The 25,758-nt window shown below is 38.5% G+C and overlaps 1 protein-coding gene across 8 annotated transcripts in view; it reads left to right on the forward strand.

The window, feature by feature from the left end:
* The first annotated feature begins 16,293 nt into the window (after positions 1-16,293).
* The window catches only part of ncam1b (neural cell adhesion molecule 1b), an 82,519-nt gene continuing 73,054 nt past the window's right edge, over positions 16,294-25,758 (forward strand). For 4 of the 8 annotated variants that reach the window (XM_038694131.1, XM_038694132.1, XM_038694133.1 and 1 more), the window contains exon 1: positions 16,295-16,582. In XM_038694131.1, coding sequence (XP_038550059.1) covers positions 16,531-16,582 — 52 coding nt within the window. In that variant the 5' untranslated portion in view covers positions 16,295-16,530. Of the gene's footprint in view, positions 16,583-25,758 lie in introns of all 8 variants that reach the window. The other 4 variants (XM_038694135.1, XM_038694137.1, XM_038694130.1 and 1 more) reach the window with 3 other exon arrangements.

Below are 25,758 nucleotides of genomic sequence, written 5' to 3' on the forward strand. Positions count from 1 at the left end.
CTTTAAAGGTGAGATAAAGTAGTGGATGCCGCTGCCGGACATGAATTGACTTAATTGCTTTGAAAATCATGTCTTCTTAGGCCCTACTTGCAATGTTATGATGGAGCTTTGCATTAATATTTAATTCAATAGTACTTTTCACATGGCTTGGCTTGATCAAACACTTAAGAAGATTCATACTGATGAGGTGCAAAGACACACTCATCCACAATGCTGCTTTGGTAAAGCTCATTGCAAGCCTCAAACTAAGAATAACTAATAGACATTGAAGCACTGCCCTTTACTTAATTTCTAACTTCCAAAACAGCCAAAATGTCCTGCTGAATTATAGGGTAAAGTATTTAATGGACAATAAAGTGTGTCTTTGATTTGAATATACCACTCTGTATAAGCATGACATACAGATTATGTGACATCCCATCCTCTACTTAGGCACAGGGGTGCTTAAAGGTAAATGCTAACATCAGCATGCTAACTTGCTCACAATGACAATGCTTATATGCTGAACTTTAGCAGGTATAATGTTTACCATGAACCACTTTTGTGCCAAGCTATCACATAGTTGTTGGGATATATCACTGGATAAGGTAAACATTTGACCTGTTGATGTCTAGCATTCAAGCACACAGCTAGGATGTCTAAAAACAAAAGCTTTGTTTCTGATATTATTTAACCAACAATTAGACTGTAAGGATCATCCCTCTTACAAAGAAAATATGAGCTAACCTATTTTAATCTACACTAACTGAGAAATTGGAATTGAATTAAATATCCTCTTCCCTCTTCAGAGGAACTTAATAAAGCCCATCACCATAGCTCACACGCCATCAATGAATGTTCAGCTGGGGATGCATTCTACTTTATATTTCCTCTGTGTGAGATAACGCGTCACTGTGAGAAATAATGATGAAGCCAACATACCCATTTTATTCTCTGCTGAAACGTCTACTCATCTGTGTTGGTTCACGGATGATTGATATGCCAATTACTTAACGTCTGCCTCAGAATTCGCCTTTAAATAATGCTGTGTATAAGTCACTGTAACTATCTGTAAGTATCAATCATCTCAGTAGCAAGTTAGAAATTTAGGCCTTAGTGGGTTGTTGTACAGTCAGCTTTAAAGAATATCCAAGATGGTGCAAAACTGTTAGCCACAAATCCCACATTATTAGTCTGAAATGGTTTATATTCCTCCCCAGACACACTGCAAAATCTTTCAAGCTCTCAAATGTATCTTTCATCCATACAGTGAACCGAAAGATACTCCAAATTAATTTACATATAAACTGTGTCAGGTAGGCAGAGTTATGAATACGTTATACTGCTTCCTTCAGTCAGACCAGGCAAGTTATTTCTGTGATTCCCAATCTGGGGGTTGGGTCCCAAGATAAATTTGAGGGGTAACAAGAAGAGAATACAAAAGAATACGTATTTGTGTTACACAAAATGTTTATTTCTTCTGACTGTTCTCCAATATTTTGCCTTTTACTTGAGAAATATGAGATACCATGACCTCTTCAGACCCTGAGAAATGATTCAACTGAAAAAACAAACAGGAAAAAGTTCCTTTTTATTGAAAAATAAACTCATATCCATAACAAAGGCATAATGGACATGGACTTATGTCCATAACGGCATTGAGGGGTAACAAGTAGATATTGCTTCTTTTGAAAAGAATGGTTTGCATTTTGAGAAATATATTTAATTACTTTTTTTTACATTAATTTTTTTATTAACTGGTGCAGCACTGGATTTACATTTTTGTTTTAAATTAACCTGGGTTCAGTTCCTGACAGTGCAGACTTGGTTCAATAAACACAATGGATATATATATATATGAGTAATATACTGTAAATGTTATTTTCCAACATAACATAACATAACGTATGTTTTTTCAGAATAGTACTTGATACATTTCCTTGTGCGGCACATGTACTGTAACTGAACTGGAGTTTTATTTCATGTATCATAGCAAAAGAATGACTTTGCCGGCTCATTCATTCAATACAAAGGGGCTTGCAACAGACTGCATGTTTTATCATTTCATCTGAATGGTAGAATACAGACTGATATGAGATATCTGTATTAAAACATGCCCAGGTCTACAATCCAGCACCTGCCGAATTAACAGTCACATGCTGTTCATTAAGTCTCCCTTTTTTTCTGTCAGTCATATCTCACCCTGGCCATAACTCAGCTGGGGACATGAGTGATAACACCACCATCATGGGCCTGTTCAATTAGTTTCTGAGATGGAAAATATATAATCCTCATCCTTCATGCCAGGATGCTTTTCCAGATTACAACACAGTCTGTATTAATCATAAATTTTATGAACAAGAAGTCTGTGCTTACATAGCGCTGCCAGTCATATTGTCTGGCTCTGGGCGCTGACAACTACTCATGCACAAGCATAACAGAGACAATTAGGCGCTGAAGTGTGTGTCTATGTTCTACTTATTGTGGTATTTTATTCTAAACAATAAATACTAAAAATGACTCATTGCACTTCAAGTCCTACGGCTGTTGGCTAAACATTTGCTGAAAATAAGATGCTGCATGATGTTCATTCATGCTAATTAATCTTAGCTAAAGGTAAAAGAACTGTAATATTGTACAAAATACCAACCTACATAGCCATCTATCTATCTATATGTGATTAAAAAAAGCTCCATGATCCTGGGATTTTCTTGTATGTTTGAAAATGGTCATGTAACTCAACTAAATGCACATTTATACAACAAAGCAATGCAGTCATTAGCTTGCAAGCTTGGAGATTCATGTTACAGGTTATTCTAACAAAAAAAAAAAGTCTCATCATAGTATCAAGGCTATTCGTTAGCTGATAATTACTCCACACACAGTATGCATGGATCAGGAAGATACATTGATTCATTAAAATAAAACAGACGCAATCTTGAGAAAATGCCATGATGTATTAGATTTACTAGTCCTCAATTTATTATGTAATGCTCTCAAATTATCTTGCATCACAGTAGTTTTTGGAAACACCCACTGGTTCACAGGTAATTTAGCCAGCTTTTCAGAAATTCACTTAAATTTTGTGCAACAGGTGAAAGCATTGGTTTTTAACTTGTGGGAGGGTTGGGGGTGGTGGGTTTGAGATGAAAGGAATAGGTGCATGATAGTGCTCTAAAAAGAGGAAGTTAGTTATTGTAGTTTGGCCCACTGTTTTGGCTCATTTACGAATAGAGAAGAATGGACCCTTTAGTGTCAACATGGCCTGCAGTTGAGCAGCAGCAGTGGCTGTGACACACAGACCAAGTAGGCAACTAAGGTAGTTTAAAACCCTTAGCGCGATTGCTGCAATTTGTGTCAGAACTCGTAGGTACTCATTCTCACAGTCATAAGTCAAAGCTGACCACACAGAAATGACACACATATCATATACCCGCTTAGAAATAAAAGAAATAGGGCTCACCTCATAATTGCAGAAACTGCCTGAGAATAATCACATTTTTAGGTTTATTTGGTATCGAAGTAATACAGTAAAACCCTGTACACCCATGGGTACAGTGCAAGCAGGGACTGCTAGTAGCTAATTCAGTATACTTTTAATGGTGCCAATGTAAAGAAACATAGGATAAAAAAAATTAAGGCTTAAGTCATTGCCCACAGGGTAATGCCTTTTTATATACAGTCTATGGATAACACACTAAATCATACTTCCTGTTTATATTCCCCAAAGTATTATGGGAACTGTATTTGAAGACATGTCCAGGTTCCTGAAATATCCTGTAAAGCTGGAGTTAAAAAGTTTGCTTCGCAGATAGAAGTATTTGTAACAATACAAGTTGGACTATGGCTATAATCTTTTTGTCTAGCTTAAAAATGGTTAAGGTATTCTCTAAATTTTCATATTATTCAGCCTAGGGGAATCTCTCCAGATTGACATGTGATCTTAGAGGAATGTCTCCAAAACAGTGGTAAATGTTGTCAAAATATCTTTTGTTTTGTTTTTAACTTTAGCTGGTATTTATCTTTGAGACAAACATGTGCTTAGCTCTGGGTCTCTATGTAATCCTCAATGCAGAAGTCTAAAATGTAAACTGGGGCTAGCAATGACCTACATTATGCATTTACCTAGAGGGCTATATAAAGAGCTGCTACTAAGGGCAAAAGTCAGGCCAATTGTTTTAGTCTTCCTGTTTATAACAGGGGTCTGTTACTGTAGGTATCTTATGATAATCTGATACAATGTGATTTTTATTTTATTTTTGTATTGATGAATGTCTCGAAATTCTATAATATGTTTATAGACCAGGATTTGCTGCTCTCTGTTCTGGCTATTCTGGATGTGGCCTTCAACATGACAGCTCATGTAACCTTGCAAAAGGTTGCCTGTACAGTCAGGAGGGCCTTTTTTTCATGAAAAAAAAGTTGTGTGAGTGATGGGCAGCACAAAACTATGCAATGGCTAAATTTAGGCCCATCAGCTGGGCTATTTTTCACTTGACATATTTCTTGTCACTCTTTGTTCTGTTGTGTATTGACCATGACTCAAATGTAACTATCTGGCAGAAAGCACCAAATGTGATAGTTCTATCTTTTCCTCTTGTGATGAATTGAATTAGGCAGAAGCAGCCTGCATATGAATGCTGTCTGAGCTCAGACAGAAATTAGAGGCAAGAATTGAATTGATGAGGACTCACTAATTTCAGCCCACAGAATCATCAAATGAGCTTAGTAAAAGGGCTCTGTATTGACTAGCTATTACAGGGGTCTTTTTTATTAAAAAAGGCAATTTAATAGCTTAATGAGGGAAATCAATTTTAAGAAATGACAGCAGAATGAATTGAGAAGTATATGTTGACGTTTTTAATTGTGGAAATGGCGTGAAAAATGCACTCCCTGAATTGAAAGTTAATGGGCCAGGTGGATACATACAGTCATTCAGTAAATAATTAGCACACAGCTTTTGCATTTCTGTTTCTTCACTCAAAAATGAGCAAAATCATGACACAAGTGCATTTTGCACTGTGAAAAAGGTACAAAGACATGTATTACAGAATATCAAGCCAGGTCTTGACTGATGCTCTGTTATTGATTCTAATCTTGTCGCAAGATAGTTTAACAAGAGAAAGTCTAATTCTTGATCCAAAGACACTCAAAAACACAGAAGAACAACATGATCTCAGACCATGCTCCTGTCGTATTGGAAATGCAATTCAAGGCTTGTGATTCTCCACAATATGTGTCGGATAATGTGTTAATTAGTGAGCTTTAGAGGTGCTGGTAGGCGGATTTTGTTACCTTTGGACAGAGCCAGACTAGCTGTTTCCAGTCTTTGTGCTGAGCTAAACTAGCCGGCTGTAGCTTCATAATTGGCATACAAACATGAGAGAGGTATCAAGCTTCTTGTAAAACTCTTGGCAAGATTTTGAATCAAAATGTCCCAAAATGTCTAACTTTTCCTTTAATTCATGGAATATTTTCTTCTTGACATGTTTTTGGTTTTAAAACACTAAATGATTTAGGTACTAATAACGTAATAAAATTTTTTCAGCAGCTTTCAAAGAACTTTTCATTTCCTCACAGGTACATAGTTTTGAATGTTTACCCTAATTTCCCTAATGTACTAGCAGCTACAAGTATTGACAACTTTTTCACCCCACTGCCTACTATGAAGTGCATGATCTCTGTTTTGTATAGTCTCATCCACTTACCGTATTAAACCCTATCTTGCGTTACAATATTAAAACTCTACAGGAGGATGATTTATATCTCAAAATAGCAGAGGAGGATTGGCCCGACTGAGTGCGTCAGGTTCACTCCTTTTGCTTCTCTGCTAGGCTCAAGCTGATACAATGTAAGAGTCTTCTACACTATCACTTAACTAAGGTCAGTGGACCAATTTTCATATATGCTGATAAATTAACTTTCTTGCCATCCAAGACTAAAAAACTCCTTGGTCGCATTCTGTATTTTTTGGTATCTCATTTAAATTATTTTCAGTATATACGGTATATACACATATAGATATATTTTTTTAATTTTCCATGTAACTTATATGGCTTTTGATTTCTCATAGATGACCAATGAAATAATACTGTATGGGTCCACCATGATTTCAAAATTTTCTTAGATAGGTTGATAGGATTGCTATATGTCAACCTCAGCCTTTCAAAGTGTCTTCACAAGACCTCACTATTATTATTATGTAAACACCATTTATATGGTGGTTGTTTTAGACACATTTTCTGTGTAGTGCTTTAAATGTTCAGTGTGAAAATTATTACAAGAAATTCAGTAACACTTAGAGTGTGGTTAAAATCCAACACAGTGTTGTAGTTTGGATATTGAACAAAAATGTATAACACTTCTGACCTCAAATTACAGGCAGAATGAGTACAATTTGTTGGTTGCAGTTTGTAAACACCACATTTGAAATTGGGTCCTCCTCCCAGTGTCAGCAACACCAGAAGCACACGCCTAATGCTGTATATGACAACATTGCTGTATCAGTTCTTTAACATTAGAAGACAAAATTCACTGCCAACAGTACTGTTAGCTATTGTCATCTTTATCAGCTCATTAGAGACGATAGCACTGAGTCTCTAATGATAAACTTACTTCTTTGGTTTTGGACTGCCACACTAAGCTAACCGCTGGTAGCTACTTCTTCAACATAAAAGAGACCAACTCCCTGTTACTATGATATTTGTTTTTTTCCACGCTGTGTGTAGCTTCCTCACACTCTGCACACGGTTATTGGCTGGGGCTACGCACCCACTGCCCAAAGGTTTGCGCCCAGAAACGTCCCGAACACAGCAAAATAAGGAAATACAGGCAGAGGGCAGGGTCTCTGCAGATAGAGACATCGCCAAACACTTCTAGTGAGTAATAAGTGAGTGAGAGGGATTGTTTTTGTATAAGTCTATACATTTATTTTTTTTAATGGAAAACCCTACTCAAGCTGATGATAAACAGAGCAACTTTTAGAGCAATCGTGCAGGGCAACGTTGTCGTCAATGGTAATGAATAAAGATTACTACCGTAATCGTAATATAGTTTTCCAGGGTCAAAATAAGATTTAATTGTAGTGATAATAAAACATATATTATGACATTTAAAAGGGTTTAGTTATAACACATAAATGATGAATTGTGCAGGATATTACAACATTATTGTTGCTATATGCACATGAAAGTTGTGCTGAAATACACATGTTTACTTATAGCTGCTGGTAAAAAAACTCCTCAGTTGATTGATGATTGATGATTCTCCTCAGTTTGAAAAAAACTATGACTGGAATTTGGTTGAAATGTCTTAAGCAAGATATATCTTTGAAGCAAACTTAAACATTTAAGGAAATATGTTTATTCGCTCTCTGATGGAGAGCTGGGAGCGATGAGGAGATCATCTGTCTGTTAAGTATAAGACATTTAGCTTAGCTTAGCACAAAGACTGGAAACAGGGGGAAGCAGCAAGCCTAGCTCTGTCCATGATAACAAAATCCACCATTACAGTTCAACAGAGCTAGCTAGCTATCTGTTTCATCATGGTTCCAGCAAAGCTAAATGGATGTAGCTTCATATTTAGCATACATAAAGTGAATATATGTCAAATTATTTCTTTAGACCATTAAGTCAGTGTTCAGTTTTGCAGATTAAACCTCTAAAAACGACATTTGGGAATTTTGAAACGTATTCTATTAATGCAGCCTGCTAACAAGGGATGTCCCGGGACATTACACAATCCTTACATTAAGATTAAATAGCTATTAAATTCTATGGAATTTTTAAAAATACAATCTTTTCAATTCCATTAAAATAGGTTTCTTGGTGTAGACCTCCAAATTTGTATATTTTCCAATTTTTTTTTTATGAGGTTAAGATTCAGTAGCATAGTGCTCTGAGTGTTGGTGACACAAATGCAACCTCAGTTGTACTCCAACTGGCGTCTGCTTGTGTTAAACACACGGTAGTTTCAGTATCAATCTAAAGGCACATTCAAAACCCCACTGAAGTTATAGTGGGAGCTGCAGTCAACGAACCGTGGCAGAGTTAACTTCCAGGTTGGCTTGCAGGATAACAGCCTCGAGAGGATTGTCTAGGCCATAACATTATTCACATAAACACTGCACATTGAAAAACCTGTTAAAGTGAGACTGAATGAACAAACCACACTGAGCCTAGCTCTGATTTGTGGGCTCCTACTGGGCACCTAATAACACCAATAGTCCCAAAGTAGGTACTAACATATACAGTGAAAAAAACACATTGGTTTTAAGGTGTAGCACTTATATGCAGGGTGCACATAGAAGCAATGCAATGACCTATTCGAGTTCAAATCATAATATACTTCTACTATATTTCCTTTAACCTGTTGAGGCATATTCAGTGTATACCATAGTTTGTGTATTAATTTTGTCAATTGCACACTGTACATGTAAAAGATAATCCTTTTGATCAATCAAACATTTCATGCATCTCTCATCTTCTTACTTGAACTGTCTTTGGTGTTTCAGTATTGCAGAGAGCATCTTGAAGGCAGTTTGATGACTGAGAGAAGTGTTCTGCATAGCCCGGGGTTTGAAATGGGGGTTTGAGTATGTTAGAGGCTTGTCATACATCTTGAGTGAAATCCAAAGTGACAGGCTTCTTGAAAGACTGGGGATCTGATACGAACTGTCACTGCACATTACAGGAGCTGATGCATGCTAAGCTCGGTTAACAGAATGTTTGAGTAGTCTGCAGTGAAAGTCTTAAAATGAGTGTGTTACTCTAATTGTTAATACCCTTTATAAATAACGACAAGTGCATTTGGAGAGGAGGCTGTTTTGGTTGCATTTTGATGGATTTATAACACTATTCAATACTTTACCACCTGTTCAGATGTAACATCTGTGTCGAACAAATTTGAAGTCAATTTCAGATTGTAATTTAGGTATATTTTAAGGATCTATTACAATATATTGTCTGTATTGTTGTGTACGGTGTGTAAATGAGGCATAGTATGTGTGCGTGTCTGTTGATGGTGATGACAATGAAGGCTATTTTTAAAGCATATTGCATTACTACTATGGTACTGAACACAGAGTGAGTTTTCATTTACTGACACAGAATGGTTACATTTAACACAAATGCAGACAATATAAATAGTTATGTATAATGGAAAATTTAATAGAAACACAGGTTTGAAAATCTGCTGCAAAACAGCAGAAAGCAATGCCTTTGGACTGGGGTTGGACAACTACTTTTACATTTTGGTATATAAATGTAAACAGCATGCCATGTACCACTGCTGCCAGCTTATATTTAGTTAAATGAATCTGCACAATGAGAAATGCAAAGTGATGTGTGAAAAATTGTGCGGAAAAAACATGGTGAAAATTTGCATAAAAACAACATTATACACTGAAAAAAAAACAACAACAACCATCCCAAATTCAATAAATATCACTGCTGTTGCATTGGCCTGTGCACTAAACCTCCCATCCAGCTGGAGCGTTGGGTCAGACTCAGACAGACAGGTTGTGGCCAGACACTATGGGCACATGATGAAAATCTATTATCTTCTATTTTCCAAATTACACCGCTTTTACAGTAGAAAAGTGATCAACATTAGTTCTCATTAATTCTTAATTACATTTGTACACTGTCCATGCATGAATTGTAAAAGCAAGAAGAAAATCTGTTGAGAGGATCCCATTAAGAGTAGAGATCTGCTGCCCCCACGTGTAAGAAAGACCACATTACATGTAAAGTGCTGTGTGAGGATGTGTCGCCATCTTGTCTGAGGCTCTATTTCAGTGTTGTGATGTTTTTACATCCCTAGGTGGCAGCAGGTATCCAATATATCTTGACAGTTACATGTTTCTGGTTGGTTTGTGCTTTCTCTTCCATGATTATGGTTTCTTACTGCCAGGCGTCTTCTAATTTAATTTAAAGCTGAAAGTACAAATTCATTTGTATTTTCTGAGGACATATTGCAGATGCACAGGAGATGGAGATGCATTTATATAGTGCTTCATTTTGATACTCAAAACGTATTTATTAAGCATACGTTGTTAAATTGAGACCATGTCAGAGGGATATGTTGATTCAACCCTGATTTGTGATGCTGCAGTTTGTGGTGTTTATGTATTGCATCATTTCATCCAACAGTTATAGTTCAGTTATAAAATTGTGTTTGGTGCACTTTGCAGTTGGACTCAAGTACATTTTCAATGTTTTACAAACAAAAGTGTTAACAGTGTCAATTTGGGGAAGCAATTTAAATAAAACTTCTAAATTGAATTGAATTCTTTGTGTGACTTAGTTGATGCTGTCACTATGTGGTCACACAATATTTTTCTTGCGTTCTGGGTTACATTGATGAGGCAGAGGTGAAGTGTTGTCACTGGTCTGGCAGTCAGACACTGAACTATCAGCAGAACTAAGCCTTCTTTGTACTTGATGAGCGAGAATGAAAGTTGTTTGGAGCATTGCAATGACATCTGGCGATGACACCTTATGTCTACAGCAGTGACGACAAGCTTGTAGTTTGAATGTATTGTATAAATCATCTCAAAAGAATGAAGTCTTTCTGATGGGGGAAGCTGAATGGAATTGGACACTGCATCCTCTCTTTTTGTTGTTACATAATGAATATGCATATGGCTGAGTCTGTGTGTCTCTGTGTGCGCTGATGTGTGTGGTTGTATGTGAGCTTAGTCAGACTCCTCCAGATCTCTGCCCGCGCAAATTAATATCTGCAGTCCACAAAGGAGCCCTGTGTCCCTTGCAGGACAGACTCTCAGGACAATGAATCCACTGTTTGACAACACCATCTCCCACTCAAGCTAACTGATACGAACCCCTTAGTCCTGAGATCATAGGAAGCTCAGTCTTTCTGTACTAAAGGTGATAACTGAATGATGGAGCCATGCTCCAAGCTAAGTCATTCATCTAGACATTGAATTAGAGTTGCTTTGACACTTTTGCCTCTACTTTCCACTTTTTGAAATGTGGTAAACTACTTTCAGGTTTATTGCTGAAATAACAATGTTCTGTCTTTATTTTTTTTTATAAAGAAATAGCATGCAGCAAAAGGTCAACAAAAAATGAGAAGGTCTGTGATACAATAGAGCTTTATTCAAATCAACTGTATTGCCAACCATGATGCTGCATTTCCACCAGCCTGCTAATCCACAATAACACCACAGTGAGCTTTTCTTTGATTTTCTTTTGCCTGATTTGAACAATAATTGGTTATGTGTTCAAATAAAAATCTGCTGTTCTCACTCATAATTTTGTTTAGTCTCTTGTGTCTGCTACACTGTATTGTTTGCACCCCACTGTACCTTTGTCTTTTTTAACCTCTCCCCTCTTTATCTTATTGCCATGTCTGTCCTGAAGGTTTTGTCTGTCTAAATTTGAAACGCCTCCCCCCTCCCCTCAAGAGGCTAATCCCCTCTTGCCAGGCCGTCCTTGTAAATAAGAAGTTGTTCTTATGTGTTCTGCCGGTTAAATAAAGGTTCAGTGAAAAATAAATAAATGTGATCGACACTGCAAGATTCAGTGAGAGTGAGAGGGTCTTCTGAAAACAGTGCTAACCAGTCACAATAGCTTCCCTGGTTTTCTTGTTAGTCACACTGATATCCACTGAACACGTGGTGTGCATACCCCTCCCTGCACAACTGACCTCTACTTGTCTCCCATGACCCGGAAACCAATATTCATACCAGTACTGTATGTTACAGCAGTGGAGGAGGTAAGAGAGGCTATTTTTAAACCTCCTACAGTGGAGGATGTGTTTGTACATGGATCTTCTCCAGGATATGCTAACAGTATGGCCAATATAGACACATCAGAGATAGATAGATTGATAGATAGATAGATAGATAGTAGGCGTGAGGTCAGGGGAGTATGCATGTGTGGTCATGGCTCTAATGGGTGAAAGAGAATGAGAGGAGGCAGGAGAAAGAGGGAAGGATATACTGTACAGAAAGAATCAAAGAGATAAATAAAATGACTTCAGGCTGTGTGGTGTGTAATGAAACGTACGTTTTAAGTTTCAGAGGGTTGTACATGTTTTTAAAATGACTGTTTACTCACGCATGTGCTTCCTTGTAAGCTGAGGAGAATGAAACAAATGGAGATGAACTGTATCAGCATGTACGGTGCACTACTACTACTACTACTACTACCACTACTGTATATGATTGAATATGACATGATATATGAAGCCAAATAGATCTTGGCAAAGTTTTAAAAGGGATTCTGGGTGACATGAGTAGATGAAATAGCGTGTTATGTGTGCTTTACCTCAGATGGACATTTGCATATTCAGTTGAACAAAAATGGAGCTGATGGCTCATGTTCGTGCAAGTTTTTTATTTTGCTAAATACATTTTTTATGAAGAAGATAATGTCATGTGGCAGATCAAGCTATACTGCCACAGAGAACATAAGAGTAATACAAATATGACTCTACCATAAAGTTAAAGACACAGCACTAAACTGCTGAACAGAAGATGGTAAACTAATTGAAAATAATTATTATTAATCCATTTAAACTCGAGCAGAAGATATATAAGTTTATCCTTTAAAAGGAACTGCTTGAAAATTTCTTGGAAATTCGATTGTGAGCAGTTGCACTAACTAAGGTAACCCAAAAATAAAAACAAGCTACATCAGCTTTTCATCTTCAGTTCACACTGAATAAAACACTACAGTATATTTTGGAGGGCATTTATATGTATGAGTCATCAGCTGAGTCATACTTTCCCCCTATCTGTGGTGCTGAAGCTCAAACCTAACTCCTTTCTCCCCACAGTGTCCTGAAAAACCCACCCAGCTCACCTATATGCAGCTTAAATTTATTACCAAACTGCTTTATAAGATATTTTGAAGCCAGGCAGACAACTGGTAAAGCCAAGTGGGAATCTGATCTAGGCACTTTAAAGAACCAAAGGCCTGGAGTGCCTTGTGCAGCCAGACTTCCAGTGTCCTAACATCTAATTCAGTCTGGGAGGGGCAATTTAAGATTTTACACAGGCTTTATATTACTCCTGAAGCCAGACACATAATCAATACAGATCTATCAGATCAGTAATAAATGTCAGTCTGCTGTTGGTTCATTTTTTCCTTGTTTGTGGAACCGCCCTCATATCAGGCATTTTAATAACATTTTAAAGCACCCTTTACATCTTTGTGCAAGGACTTGTAACTAAATTATGAGTTACCTACTGATTTTTGAAACAGGGACTTTTTGCATATTTTGTTGGACTCTGCTCAGAAATGCATCCTAGTCATGTGTATCACTGATGAAGCTCCCTCTCTAAATCAGTGGCTACATACTGTTACAAGTATCATCCCTTTTGAAGCTTTTTCCAGAGCCTTAAAGGATAAACTCTTTATATTCTACTGGATCTGGGACCAATTCTTTGAATCCCGAGAGCCACTAAATCTCAAAGGATGAAGTCAGGATTGATAGAACTGGCCCGGAAAAAGGATGTGGAATGTTAGCCTGGTGTGATATTGAAGTGCAAAGTGTATGAGGCTTTTCAGATGTAAGGATGGCAGTCCACCAAGTGTTCCCTGGACTTTTTTTTTTTTTATCTCGGTTTGTTTCATCTCCTTTTGTTTTGTTTGGTTGTCTGTATGTTGTGTTGGTTTATTGTGTCAGTGTATTGTTGTTTTGCTGCTAAAACTAGTTTAATAAATTGGTGTTTAAGTGAGAAATAAAAAAGCACAATGGTTTGTGAGTGACTGACCAATCAGGATAGTGTCATACATTTAAAGAGTAAAGAGGAAACATCTATCGTCAACCGCTTATCCTGCATACAGGATCACAGGGGGCTGGAGCCAATCCCAGCTGACAGAAAGCGGGGTACACCCTGGACAGGTCGCCAGTCCATCGCAGGGCCACACATAGACAAACAACCACTCACGCTCACACCTAAGGACAATTTAGAGTCACCAATCAACCTAGGCCGCATGTCTTTGGAAGGTGGGAGGAAGGAAATAAAAAGAGGAAGGGAGGAAAGGAGAGTCTGTGAACATTTTTTGGGGCCACACATTGCCACTGGTGGTATGTTTGAAGGGAATTGCAGCAAATGTGCAAGATTTGACCACAATAGCCAGCCCACAGATTAATTTGGGTTTATTACATTTTGGCCCATTGCATCTCTCTACTGGCCAACAGTACAAATCAAAGGCAAAGCAGTCTCTCTCTGTACAAAATGCTACAGTTCCTCCCCACTGTGCAAGCCTGCAACATTCTCTTCCCTTGCATCTCTGTTCTCTCATGTACCATTCACTTTACAGACAATATAAAAGTGTGTTGCATAACGCTCTCCTTGGTCATTGGTGGGGGTGAGGGGGGTCAGGGGGAGTATTTGACTCACAGCAGTGCTTTCCAAAAGTATGAAGAGGCGATGACTGTGGTTTTTGTTGTGCATTTGTGCAAGTTCTGCATGCTTCATATCAAATGTTGTGTTTGATTCTTTGAAAGTATTTTAATAAAAACACAGCATTCTTCTCCTGTACAGCAAAACATAGCTACATGAGATAAATTAGTATGCTGTTATAAATTACAGTTGATCTGTTATCTGTCAGCTGAATCTGAAAATGTGTAAAGGTACTGTGAAATAATACATATTCAAGAAAAAAGATTCTAACTGACAGTTCATGGTTGCAGAATTATTTCATATTGAATGGTTTTTATCTTTTGTGTTGTCTTGCCCTATTGTTTTTAGGAAAGGGGGGGGGGGGGGGGGGTTAATCCTCTCTGGAGGTGTTTCTTTCTACAGTTACAAAGGAATAACACTTTGAAGGCAGATTCTTGTATTTTTCACACTCTATTTTGACTGTCTTAAGGGAATAATTCATTTTTAAATTTAAACATTATAGATGGATTTAATATTATATAATTCTCTACCAGAATTATATTCCTGGCAATGTGATAAAGTATTTGAAAATTCCTTTGAACCATCAAAAGATAGAAAGATATGAGCAAATAAATAACGAAAATTGTACTGCTTTCTTTTGGCACATAATAAACTGTTGGGTTGCCTCAGTAGTTTAATAAATAATTTACTAACGCCTTAAAGATGAGTTATAAACTATTAACAGCCCTTTGGTTAGTTTTAATCTTTTCTATTTCATAATTATGCCGTTCTAAATGTTGTTAATCCAATAATAACTAACAATTATTGTCATTAATGATTAATTATTTGGTCTATACAATTCAGTCATTAGCCTGTTTCCTAAAGCCCTTGGTCTTGTCTTAAAATTTTTTTCCTGAGCAACAGTCCAAAATCCAAATATACCCAACTATCTAAGGTAAGTGTCTAAATTTTTTTTGGCATTTTTCTTTCAAAAATAACTAACGATTTATCAATTATTTAAAATAGTTGCCAACTATTTGTCTATTTGTCAGTCAACTAATTAACTTACTAATTGTTTCAGATTCTTCAGTGATCCTTAATAAAATGCATATAACTGATCTATTAAGCCTTAATACACCTACATCAAAATAAAGCCATTAATTACAGTAATGGAAGTTAATTTATTCAAGTTGGCTGCTGTACAATTTTGAGGTACTTTACTTCACATTTTCTACTAATACTTTATACTTCAACTCCTCTACAATTCAGAGTAAAATAGTGTACTTTTTACTGTATTTTTCCTTACTTTGCTGAATCAGATTAATATTACTGAATATAAGCAACAAATATATTACTACCAGGTATTATATAAAAAGAAAGCTCCTTTACTATATGCAACATTAAATTTACATTACACTGCAATGATATATATATAAAAATAAAATAAAATATATGTCATTCTGAAATGGGTCATTCTGCATAATGAGTAGTCTACTTTTACTTTATAGCCTCCTGTAAATGTACATATATCTACACTGGCATTGCTACTTCTACTTAAGGGAAAGAGTACTTCTTCCATCTCTGCTCATAAATCCTTAAAAAGATAGCATATGTATGTTTACAGGCACTGCATATTCTTGGGGAAACAAACATTTTGTTTTGGCTCTACAGTAAATTTTCCCTGTTGACAACATGCACAAGAGAAATACATTTTTATCGCGGTGCCATAGCTTTAAATTATTTGAACTCCCATTTTTTCAACATATCGTTTGTCTGCTTTAGTGTATTTAGAAACAGATAGGTATAATATTGTATTATTGTTTGTACATTATTATGATTATTTCGGGTGTTTCCCCGTGACACTGGTTTCCTTTGAGTCCGGGGCACTATTTAACAGGAGGTCCTTTATTCCGCTTGGGCGCGGATTAATTCGCGTGTGTGAAAAGGCGATGCTTGTCAGTCAGACTTTGAACAGTGCACTGGCGCTCATCACTACTAATCTCTGGCCGCTGCTCGTCATCAACGACTGCTGCTGCTGCTGCTGACAGTTACCATCGACCAGCTCAGAAATATACACTAGGGATGAACAGTTGCTAAAATAGGTAGGAAACCCCGAGGGAGACACCGTAGGGACCGAGCGGAGGTTAAACGTCAGCTACGCCGCTTAACGTTCATGTTACTCGGGAGTTGCGATGGTCCAGTCAGGGGATATTTTTCTAGCCTTGCTTCTTGTGGGCTGTACAGGTAAGACCACATCTTATTTACCACTCCGCCACGCTGTCAAGCTAGAAATGTGTCTGTGTTGCTGTGAATAGCGCCCCTATGTTTACCCTGTAACAGTGGCCAGGACCTCAGGCATCCACTCGCCCCTCTCCATCCGCCCCGCAGGCACCCTGTTTGGCAGGTGCAACGGTAACGGTACTGCGACTGCTGCTAATTAGCTGCGACCTGGGTGTTTTTTTGTTTAACTAAAGACAGCTTGCTGTTAATGTGTTGGGGTACCATTTTCTCTGGACACACACACACACACACACACACACACACACACACACACACACACACACACACACACACCCACCGTGGGCTACACAACGCTGCTCTTTGCGTGACCAGCTTGTGCGCTGACTTGGCGTTATTGTGCGTTAAATAAAACACGATGCTCAAGAGGGACAGGCTTTTAAATTGCACTTGTATAAATATGGACGCTCTGTGAATGGAAATGTGGCGTGGAGATTTAATTTTTCTCTCTCGTTAATAGTCTTGTTGGTGCTGGCAGTTGGTCTTAGCTTGGATGGGACGTGTATGTTGTTGATGGGGAGTGATGCTGGGCTCCCTGTATTTGCACACACGCGCACACGCACATAAGTGCACACACACACACACACACACACACACACACACAACGCCTTCTGGGTTGAGTCACGGTCCCTCTGTTAAAGGTACATTGTGCAAAATACTTGCATGTGCACGTGGTATTTTCAAGTGCACCTGTCAGTGAGTAGAGGTGTGGTGGCATTGAGGAGGGCATTTAAACAGTGGACGCTTGCAGGGTTTTTGCAGGTACAGCGTTGGTGTATTTGGTCTCTGGTACACGGATGCACAGCAAACAAAACTTCTACTATGAATCATCCGTTACGTAATCAGATGCCACGATAAAGGCTTTGAAATGAGATCCTCTAAATTGGTGAAAATGTGTCGTTACGTAACGTTAAGTCTAATTGAGGGAGTTTAGTGTCAAATTACATTTTTTAATAACCGTTGCAAGCCCATTTTTTGATTAAAGCCAGTCATTTGACATGTGAGGCGCTTGTGGTTGGAGTAGTCCTCTCAGTTCAGGCTCAGGGTGTTCGTGGGATAGCCTTTTAATCCTTTATGTACAATCCGATATGTGCAAGGGTAGTTCCTCAGGCAGGGGAGGGAAGCGCAGAGGGAGTGGAGTTCTCACTGCATTGTAATGGTAATGCATTTCTCTTGGGTTTATTGGACATTTTTATGTCGATTTGCAAGACCCTTATGATTTGATTCAGTCATCCTAAGCATATTCTAATGTATTTGACACACCTGCACGCCTTATTTTGTTGCAAATCTACCACCAATTAATGCCACTTAAACACACCATTTAGCATAGTAAATTAGAGGGTGTTTCTGACCATCTTGAGAAAAATTGTGAATTTAATTGAAGCATTACAGATGAGATATAAAAATCATAGGGAATAAATTGAGAAGCTATGGCCTCTGAAAATTCTCTATTCTGTTTGAGGGAGAGGGAAGTTTGTAATCTTCTGAGAACATCTGAAGCTATAAGAAATTAGTTATAGGACTAGAGACACTCCAAATAAAGGATCTTGTTAATACAGCTTTTAACCAGTTATATAATTTAGCCAGCCACACTGGATTGTTGTGGCTGATGTTGATATAAAAATCTGATGATATATTTGCCAATATTAATTGTTACACAAATAAAAAACATACACCATGTTTAGGATCCCTTCATTTAATTATTTATTTATTTTGTGGTTAAAAAATAAACTCAAGACTTCGACAAATGATGTATTGGTGACACAGTTTCTAAAGCCCCTTAGACACATCTTTGCCATTTCTGTACTGCCGTTTCTTCTTACTTATTGCACGACATAATAAGGAAAGGAAATAGGGATTTTGGGGTTTGGTTTTGGTCTGAATCCCAAATGACTGGCTGATAAACATGACTTTAAATCTACTATTATGTACAATAGAAAGTGGGCAATGTGCAGTTAACCATGATACATTCATAATAGCGATATGACTCATTTCACAATTTACCACACTGTCGGTTAACGTCCATATTCAGTGTATTTGTGTTGTGAAATCTACACATCCTTATTCTGATACTACCTTTAATATAACAGAACACTTTCCCACATAACTCATGCTCATCATCATTGAAGCTAAAATTAAAATGTTTTTTGTATTCTTTTTATTGAATCTTCTCTTGTAGTGTTTGCAATGCTCCTCACAGATGTCAGAAATAGTACTTCTATAAATGTCACTTTTGCAGCTGAATGAAGATCAAAGAAAATTGTCATCTTTTAATAGATTATTATATGGTATTGCCTGATATCACACAGAATTGTCAACTCGTTACACTCCATTTCCATTTTTACAGTCTCACATTGCCTCCACTCTAACTGTTGGGGGGAGGGGGGGGGTTCATTTCCCCTTAGCCAATCACTAGAGACCAACATATCTGACTGAATCTAACGTCATTTTAAGTTGACACTGATGCGTAGCCATGCCAGCATATTGGTTTTGCCAGAGAGACAAGGAGTGGAGGGGAGTGGAGAGGGCAGTGGAACCAAGTTAAAAACAAAGTACTTAATTTTTATCGATTTTAGAACAGCCTCGATAGTAGTGTCTTATTGCTCATTGGATGGCTCACTTTTTTAGCCAAGAAACCGCTGTTACATGTCATCATGCCAGACCAGAATCAGTCAACTCGGTGGAGAGTTCGGATTCAAAGGTCTGGACCCAGGCAGTACATAAGACTGAACTGAGATTGGGGAGGAATTAACCATCTTCCTCTTCCCTTTCCTCTCTGCTGCTGCATCCTCAATTGGCCCGTCAAGCTACTTGATATAATTATTAATTGATCTTCCTCAAACTGATAACTGGATTATGGAAGACTTTCAAGACCTGCATTTCTGACAGAAAATGAAATATAGCCTCCAGAAATCAAAGTGAGAGAGATGAAGCAAAACGGATCAAGATAATAGATGAGATCCAAATGTCCTCACCTTGTGGGGTTGATGAATGGTTTACAGCTCTGCATCTCAGCATATGGCTCTCCTGGAACAGTCAAATGTGGCTCTCTAGTTTACAGTAGGATTGTTTCACTTAGCCTGTGTTACATCATCAGTCAGATCATGTGGAAGTGATGACGTTGCTCCATTTGCAAAGCAAGATGGCTGACTGCAGACCAACGTACTGTACAAAACATCCACTCTTTTTTACATCTGACTTAGCTTCATGAGGATGGAAATCTACGCTGCTATAAGCAATGGCTGCAAGTCCAACAGCTCCAACTTGATAAAGTGATTATTTCAGAGTAGTGTGTACACATTGTGTACTGCCAGCAGTGTTTCCCATAATTAGAATTTATTTGGGAGGGCCACCAAAATAGATTTCCCTCCCCCTCAAAAGACACAGCAAGCCTTGTAAATAAACGTTGCTTACTTCTCAGTCCCCTCATGGCCCTAGCCAATCAGTTTACATGCACGAAGCTCGAGTGAGTGCAGAGACCTTAACAGTTTATCCCTGGGCTAATGAGACCAATAATATCTCTGCTCATCATGGTCATACCTTGCAGAGACGCCACAGTGGAAATGCATATGATTAGGGCTGCTATTGCTGATTAATTATTTATTGATTAGTTGATTTAATTTATCATTTAGTCTCCAAAATGACTAAACATTTTGAAAAATGCTTACACACTATTTTTCTTTGCACAAGTTGATTTCTTCAAATTGGTCAGATATACAGTCTCCTCCAAAAGTATTGGAACGGTAAGGCAAAAGCCTTTGTTTTTATTGTTCACTGAAGACATTTGGGTTAAGATCAAAAGATGAGTATGAGACAAGAGTTCAGAATTTCAGCTTTTCCTGGTATTCACATCTAGATGTGGAAATAGCACTGTTTGTATTAGACCACAGCATTCTTAGGTGAGCAAAAGTAATGGAACAAATAATCTTAAAGTAAAAAACAATTAATATTTGGTGGCATAACCCTTACTTGCAATAACTGCCTGAAGCCTGCGACCCATCGACATCACCAAACTGTTGCATTCTTCGTTTGTGATGCTATTCCAGGCTTTTACCGCAGCGTCTTTCAGTTCTTGTTTGTTTTGGGGTGTTTCTCCCTTCAGTCTCCTCTTAAGGAGGTGAAATGCATGCTCTATAGGGTTAAGGTCAGGTGATTGACTTGGCCAGTCTAAAACCTTCTACTTTTCCCCCTGATGAAGTCCTTTGTTTTGTTGGCAGTGTGCTTTGGGTCATTGTCCTGTTGCATGATAAACTTCCTCCCGATTAGTTTCAATGCATTTCTCCATAAATTGGCAGACAAAATGTTTTTTGTACACTTCTGAATTCATTCTGCTGTTACCATACATCATCAATAAATCTTAAGGAGCCTGTTCCAGAAGCAGCCATGCATTACCTCCACCACGCTTCATAGATGAGCTTTTATGCTTCGGATCATAAGCAGTTCCTTTCTTTTTCCACACTTTGGCCTTTCCATCACTTTGGTAGAGATTAATCTTGGTCTCATCAGTCCATAAAATTGTGTTGTAGAACTTTTGCAGCTCATCTCTGTACTTCTTTGCAAATTTCAATCTGGCCTTCTGATTCTTACTGCTGATGGTTTGCATCTTGTGGTGTGGCCTCTATATTTCTGCTCTCTGAGTCTTCTTCGAACAGTGGATTGTACTGCACTCCTGCACTGTGGAGGTCGTTAGTGATGTCACTTACTGATGTTTTGGGGGTTTTCTTCACAGCTCACGATATTTCTGTCATCAACTACTGTTGTTTTCCTTGGCCGTAGTAGTTTCTTTCTTTTTCAGGACATTCCTGAAAAACTCCTCAACTCTGAAAACTTTCAAGCACATTTGTGTTCTGCCATCACTTTTCGTAAAACTTTCAATATTCGAAATCTACACAGTTGATTTCTCACCTCAAAACTTCTCAGAAGTGGATTTAGTGATGAAATTACATACGAAAACTGTAAAATTGAAAACTTTCTGTTGCTGGCCTCTGTCTGGCGTGAAATGATGATGCAGTGAATAGCAACAAGAAACATCTGTCAGTCACATGTTCCAATAGTTTTGCTCACTTGAAAAATGGGTGGGTTTAAACAAAGGGTGGTATGTAGGGCTGCAGCTAACAGTGATTTTAGTATGTGAAGCTTCGATAGATTATTTAAACAATTCATCGATGCGTCGTTTAAGAAGTACTTTTGCTTGGCGGCACACGAAACAGGTATTGTTTGTTATTAGACAATTATAAAGACAAAGAATATGGGTGAAAGGATAGATTAGCACACTCGGGTAGCAGGGATTGTCTGAGCTACAGAGAGAGCTGGAGGTGAGTTAAAAGGTGCAGCTCCCTGACACCCAGTTAACCCAGTCACAACTGTGAGGTTACAACTCACGGCCCAAAAAGGAGAACAACAAATGCACGTGTGCACATTTTCAGCTGAGGACTGCGGCTTACTTTGGCTAGCCTTCAACTCAACAATCAATCATGATTTCAGTGCTGAAGTTGCTGTTACTGTTACCTTGTCTGTGGTCCGCTGGCAGAACACCGGCAGCTTTTTGTTCAGGTGCTGCCGTGCTATTGCGGAGGCGACATAAGTTTCGTTTTACGGTGGACAGACGGTAACATTACAGAGTTGTTGTTTTCTTTAGCTTGAAATAATCCCATACTTTGTACACTTTCTTCTGTCCCTCGCTATTTTCTCTCTATTCTTCCACTATGCATAAAGCTCCATTATAATCACGTTGTGTTCACAGCGTAAGCGCGTTATGCGACAGTAATAAATGTCCCTGCGAAACAATTCAATTCAATTTTATTTATATAGCGCCAAATCACAACAACAGTTATCTCACAGCGCTTTTCATAAAAGAGCAGGTCTAGACCATACTCTGTGATGATATTTACAGAAGCCCAACAGTTCCCACCAAGAGCAAGCACTAGGCGACAGAGGCAAGGAAAAACTTCCTTTTAAGAGGCAGAAACCTCGAGCAGAACCATGGCTCAGGGTGGGCGGCCATCTGCCTCAACCGGTTGGGGTGTGTGTGTGTGTGTGTGTGTGTGTGTGTGTGTGTGTGTGTGTGAAACACTGTGCTGTAAAGTTACATGGATTAAACGAAGCATCGATGCAAAGAATTTGTGTGTTTAATCGATTTTATCGATTTTATCGATTTTATCGATTTTATCGATTTAATCGATGAATCGTTTCAGCCCTAGTGGTATTTCCTGAGTTGTTTAATACATCTGGATGTGAATACTAGCAGGGCTCGACAATACGATGGCCCGGGGCCCAGTAAAATGTAACGTCGGGACAGTTGAACTAGCAACTCACTGGCCCGATCGGGAAACTCAACATCCTGCAATTGTTTTGCAGCTCTCCGATGTCCAATCCAGAGTTGTAGTTACGTGACGAGAGGTTGTCAAATGTTATTTCTCTAATCTCAATCATGCGGCAACCTCTGGGTCAAAAGTGAAACCATGCAGATGGAACTTAAAGCTGCAGCGTCTCTTCTGGCTGTCAGAAGAGACGCTAGCCTTAGCATCAGCTAACTAGCTATTGAAAACAAAAACCTCAGAAATCATACTGAACAAACTTGGTTGTTTACAGTCATGGGCTGATATGATAGATCAGTGTTTAGTTCTCACTAGCTTCTCAAAAATCAAAGCGAGAAAACAACTAAAAAACTTTTAGAAACATTTATTTGTGCACACATTCAGCTTGTTTGTCCGCCATCTTGACCAGTTTTTGAAAGCTACGCCAGCTGTAGCCACGCTGCTTTATGGGTAATAGTCAGAATCAAGTCACCATCATTGCTGCCTTCAAAACTGTTCATTACTGGAGCAATTTGAAGGCATCTCAGGAGACAAGAAGAGATCGTTTGAGCCGTTTCGAACAGCACTCAATGCTTCGCTGTCCTGTTAGACAGCAGTTTAGCCCGTTTCGAACACAGCCTGTGTGTGTGTGTGTGTGTGTGTAAAGTCAGACAGATGATATATGTTGGGAGAAAGGTCCATTAGGGAGATTCAGCCAAAGCAGGTATCTTTTCACCTCCATTTTCTGTGATTTTTGTCATGTCTTATCAATTACTACATATGCCAAGGTCAGAGTGTCTACTGACAGGCTACTGCTGAGCCTTAAAGGATGTTTATTAAACCAGAATTTGTTTCAGAATGGAAACTATAATGGAAATAGACAACAACTGGACTTGGAAGACAATGTCTGGGAAATACATCTGCCATACATGTTTTAGATATTTCATTTATTCAGACCATTCTTTTTTAAAAATATTTTTTATCTCACATATGGTTAGATTTTTCTCAAGTATTAAGAAGCAGAATCAACAGAGAGGCTGTAGTTTTGTTCCAGCTAGGGCTACTCGACTCTTCTGTGATGGGTAGTGGATTAGACAGATCCAGGTCTGAGAGAGTTGAGAGGAGATGCATTGCCTACGGATGCTAAAAAGATGACATTACACGTGCATGTGACCCCGTGAAGCACTGTGGGAGGAACATAAACATCCTTTCCTGAGGGTTTGCTCACAGAGGAGGCACAGGCGGTGGGTTTAAGAGCTGTTCTTTCAGTGATTAGCCTCTGTGGCGGTAGCATCCTTATGTCAGTCCTATGAGGTTTGAAGAATTATATTAGGGATGAATATTAATCAGGCTTAATTTAAGAGTATGAAACAGGTTAAACACAGCGCTGAACAGAGAGGCCTGGAAGACAAGCTTGTTGTGTATCTTGTTTCATTGCAATTCCACTAACATAACTTATAACAGTATGAACATGCAAAGATCTCAGAGCTATCAGAGAAATTAGAACAGTGTGTCCTTGTCATTCATCAAATTAAATAGAAAGAGGCCAGCACTGTGGACATGGCATCCCTGTGGACATGTAACGCTAGGCTGGCAAACCTTTAGCCATTATACAGCTTCCCACCACTTTGAAGCATTTGCTCTGTGTGATGAAAGGAACCTGTGACAGGGTGTTGCAGACTTAGATCAGTTATCTGGTAAAGGTATAGGCGAGACTTTTGACACTGATTGTACATTTCAAGTATTTCTTTAAACCTGATATGTTATAATTTTCTGTTTGTAAACAGCTGAGTTTCTTTAATTTAAATACTTTGGGGTTGTATAACAATATAACGGTTTACCGGCGTATTTAGAAATTCTGACGGTATGACTTTCAGTACCGTCTGAAATATAGACGCTCCTCTTTTTATTAAATGCTGTGTGAAACTGCCTCACGTCATCTACAACGCGACAACGACACACACACAGGAGCTTTAGCTGCAGCCTTTGTTTGCTGATGTAACCTACACTCTACATTTACTGCTAAACTTCACTGCTCACCTTTTCCTCTGCTCCGCTGCATTCACCTGCCTTTCTTGCTCAGCCACACACTCACTACGCACACAAAAAGGAGTGACTTGTCTGTGAGTGATGGTGAAACTGTTCTAGGGCAAGCAAAGAAAAAATGCCTCTGCCCCTGTTAGGGACTATGTGGGGTTTAGTCCCGGTTGTAAAGGTGAGGAAGCCAACATGGACAAAGCTGTGCACACATCATATCCGTCCAACCCAATGATGTGTCTGTATATGGTGCAGCAACAAGTGTCAGATATGTCAATGTCAATTTTATTTTTTATAGCACATTTAGAAACAGCAACAGTTGACCAAAGTGCTGAACAGGGTCGATGTAAAATACATAAATAACAAGTACAAAAATTACTACAGACAAAGCGAATCACAGGTAAACAAAACAACACTTTAAAACATCAGAAACCAGGTTAACGAAGGTTAAAAGCTACTGCAAAAAGGTGAGTCTCAAGCAGCGATTTAAACGTTTGGGTCTGTGCAGCTTTAATATGCATAAATATGGGGAGGCTGTTCCATAGGGTGTGGGCGCCCACTGCAAAGGCTCTATCGCCCTTATTTTTTAGCTTTGTTCTCGGGACATCCAAGAACAGCTGATATACCAAAAATACCCAGGTGAAAAATCATGACGGTATGAAAAAATAAATTATGCCCAAGCTTATGCTCCAGTTCAGACTATCAGTGACAGTGAAAACAACTTTGAGCCATTTCAACATGGCTATTTCCTTTTTGATTCTCATTTTCCTTGACCAGTCACCTTTGGCT

Source organism: Micropterus salmoides, unplaced genomic scaffold, assembly GCF_014851395.1.
Source record: "Micropterus salmoides isolate LMB-PRFRI ecotype aquatic unplaced genomic scaffold, ASM1485139v1 Ms_hic_scaffold_3, whole genome shotgun sequence".
Classification (NCBI taxonomy): domain Eukaryota; kingdom Metazoa; phylum Chordata; class Actinopteri; order Centrarchiformes; family Centrarchidae; genus Micropterus; species Micropterus salmoides.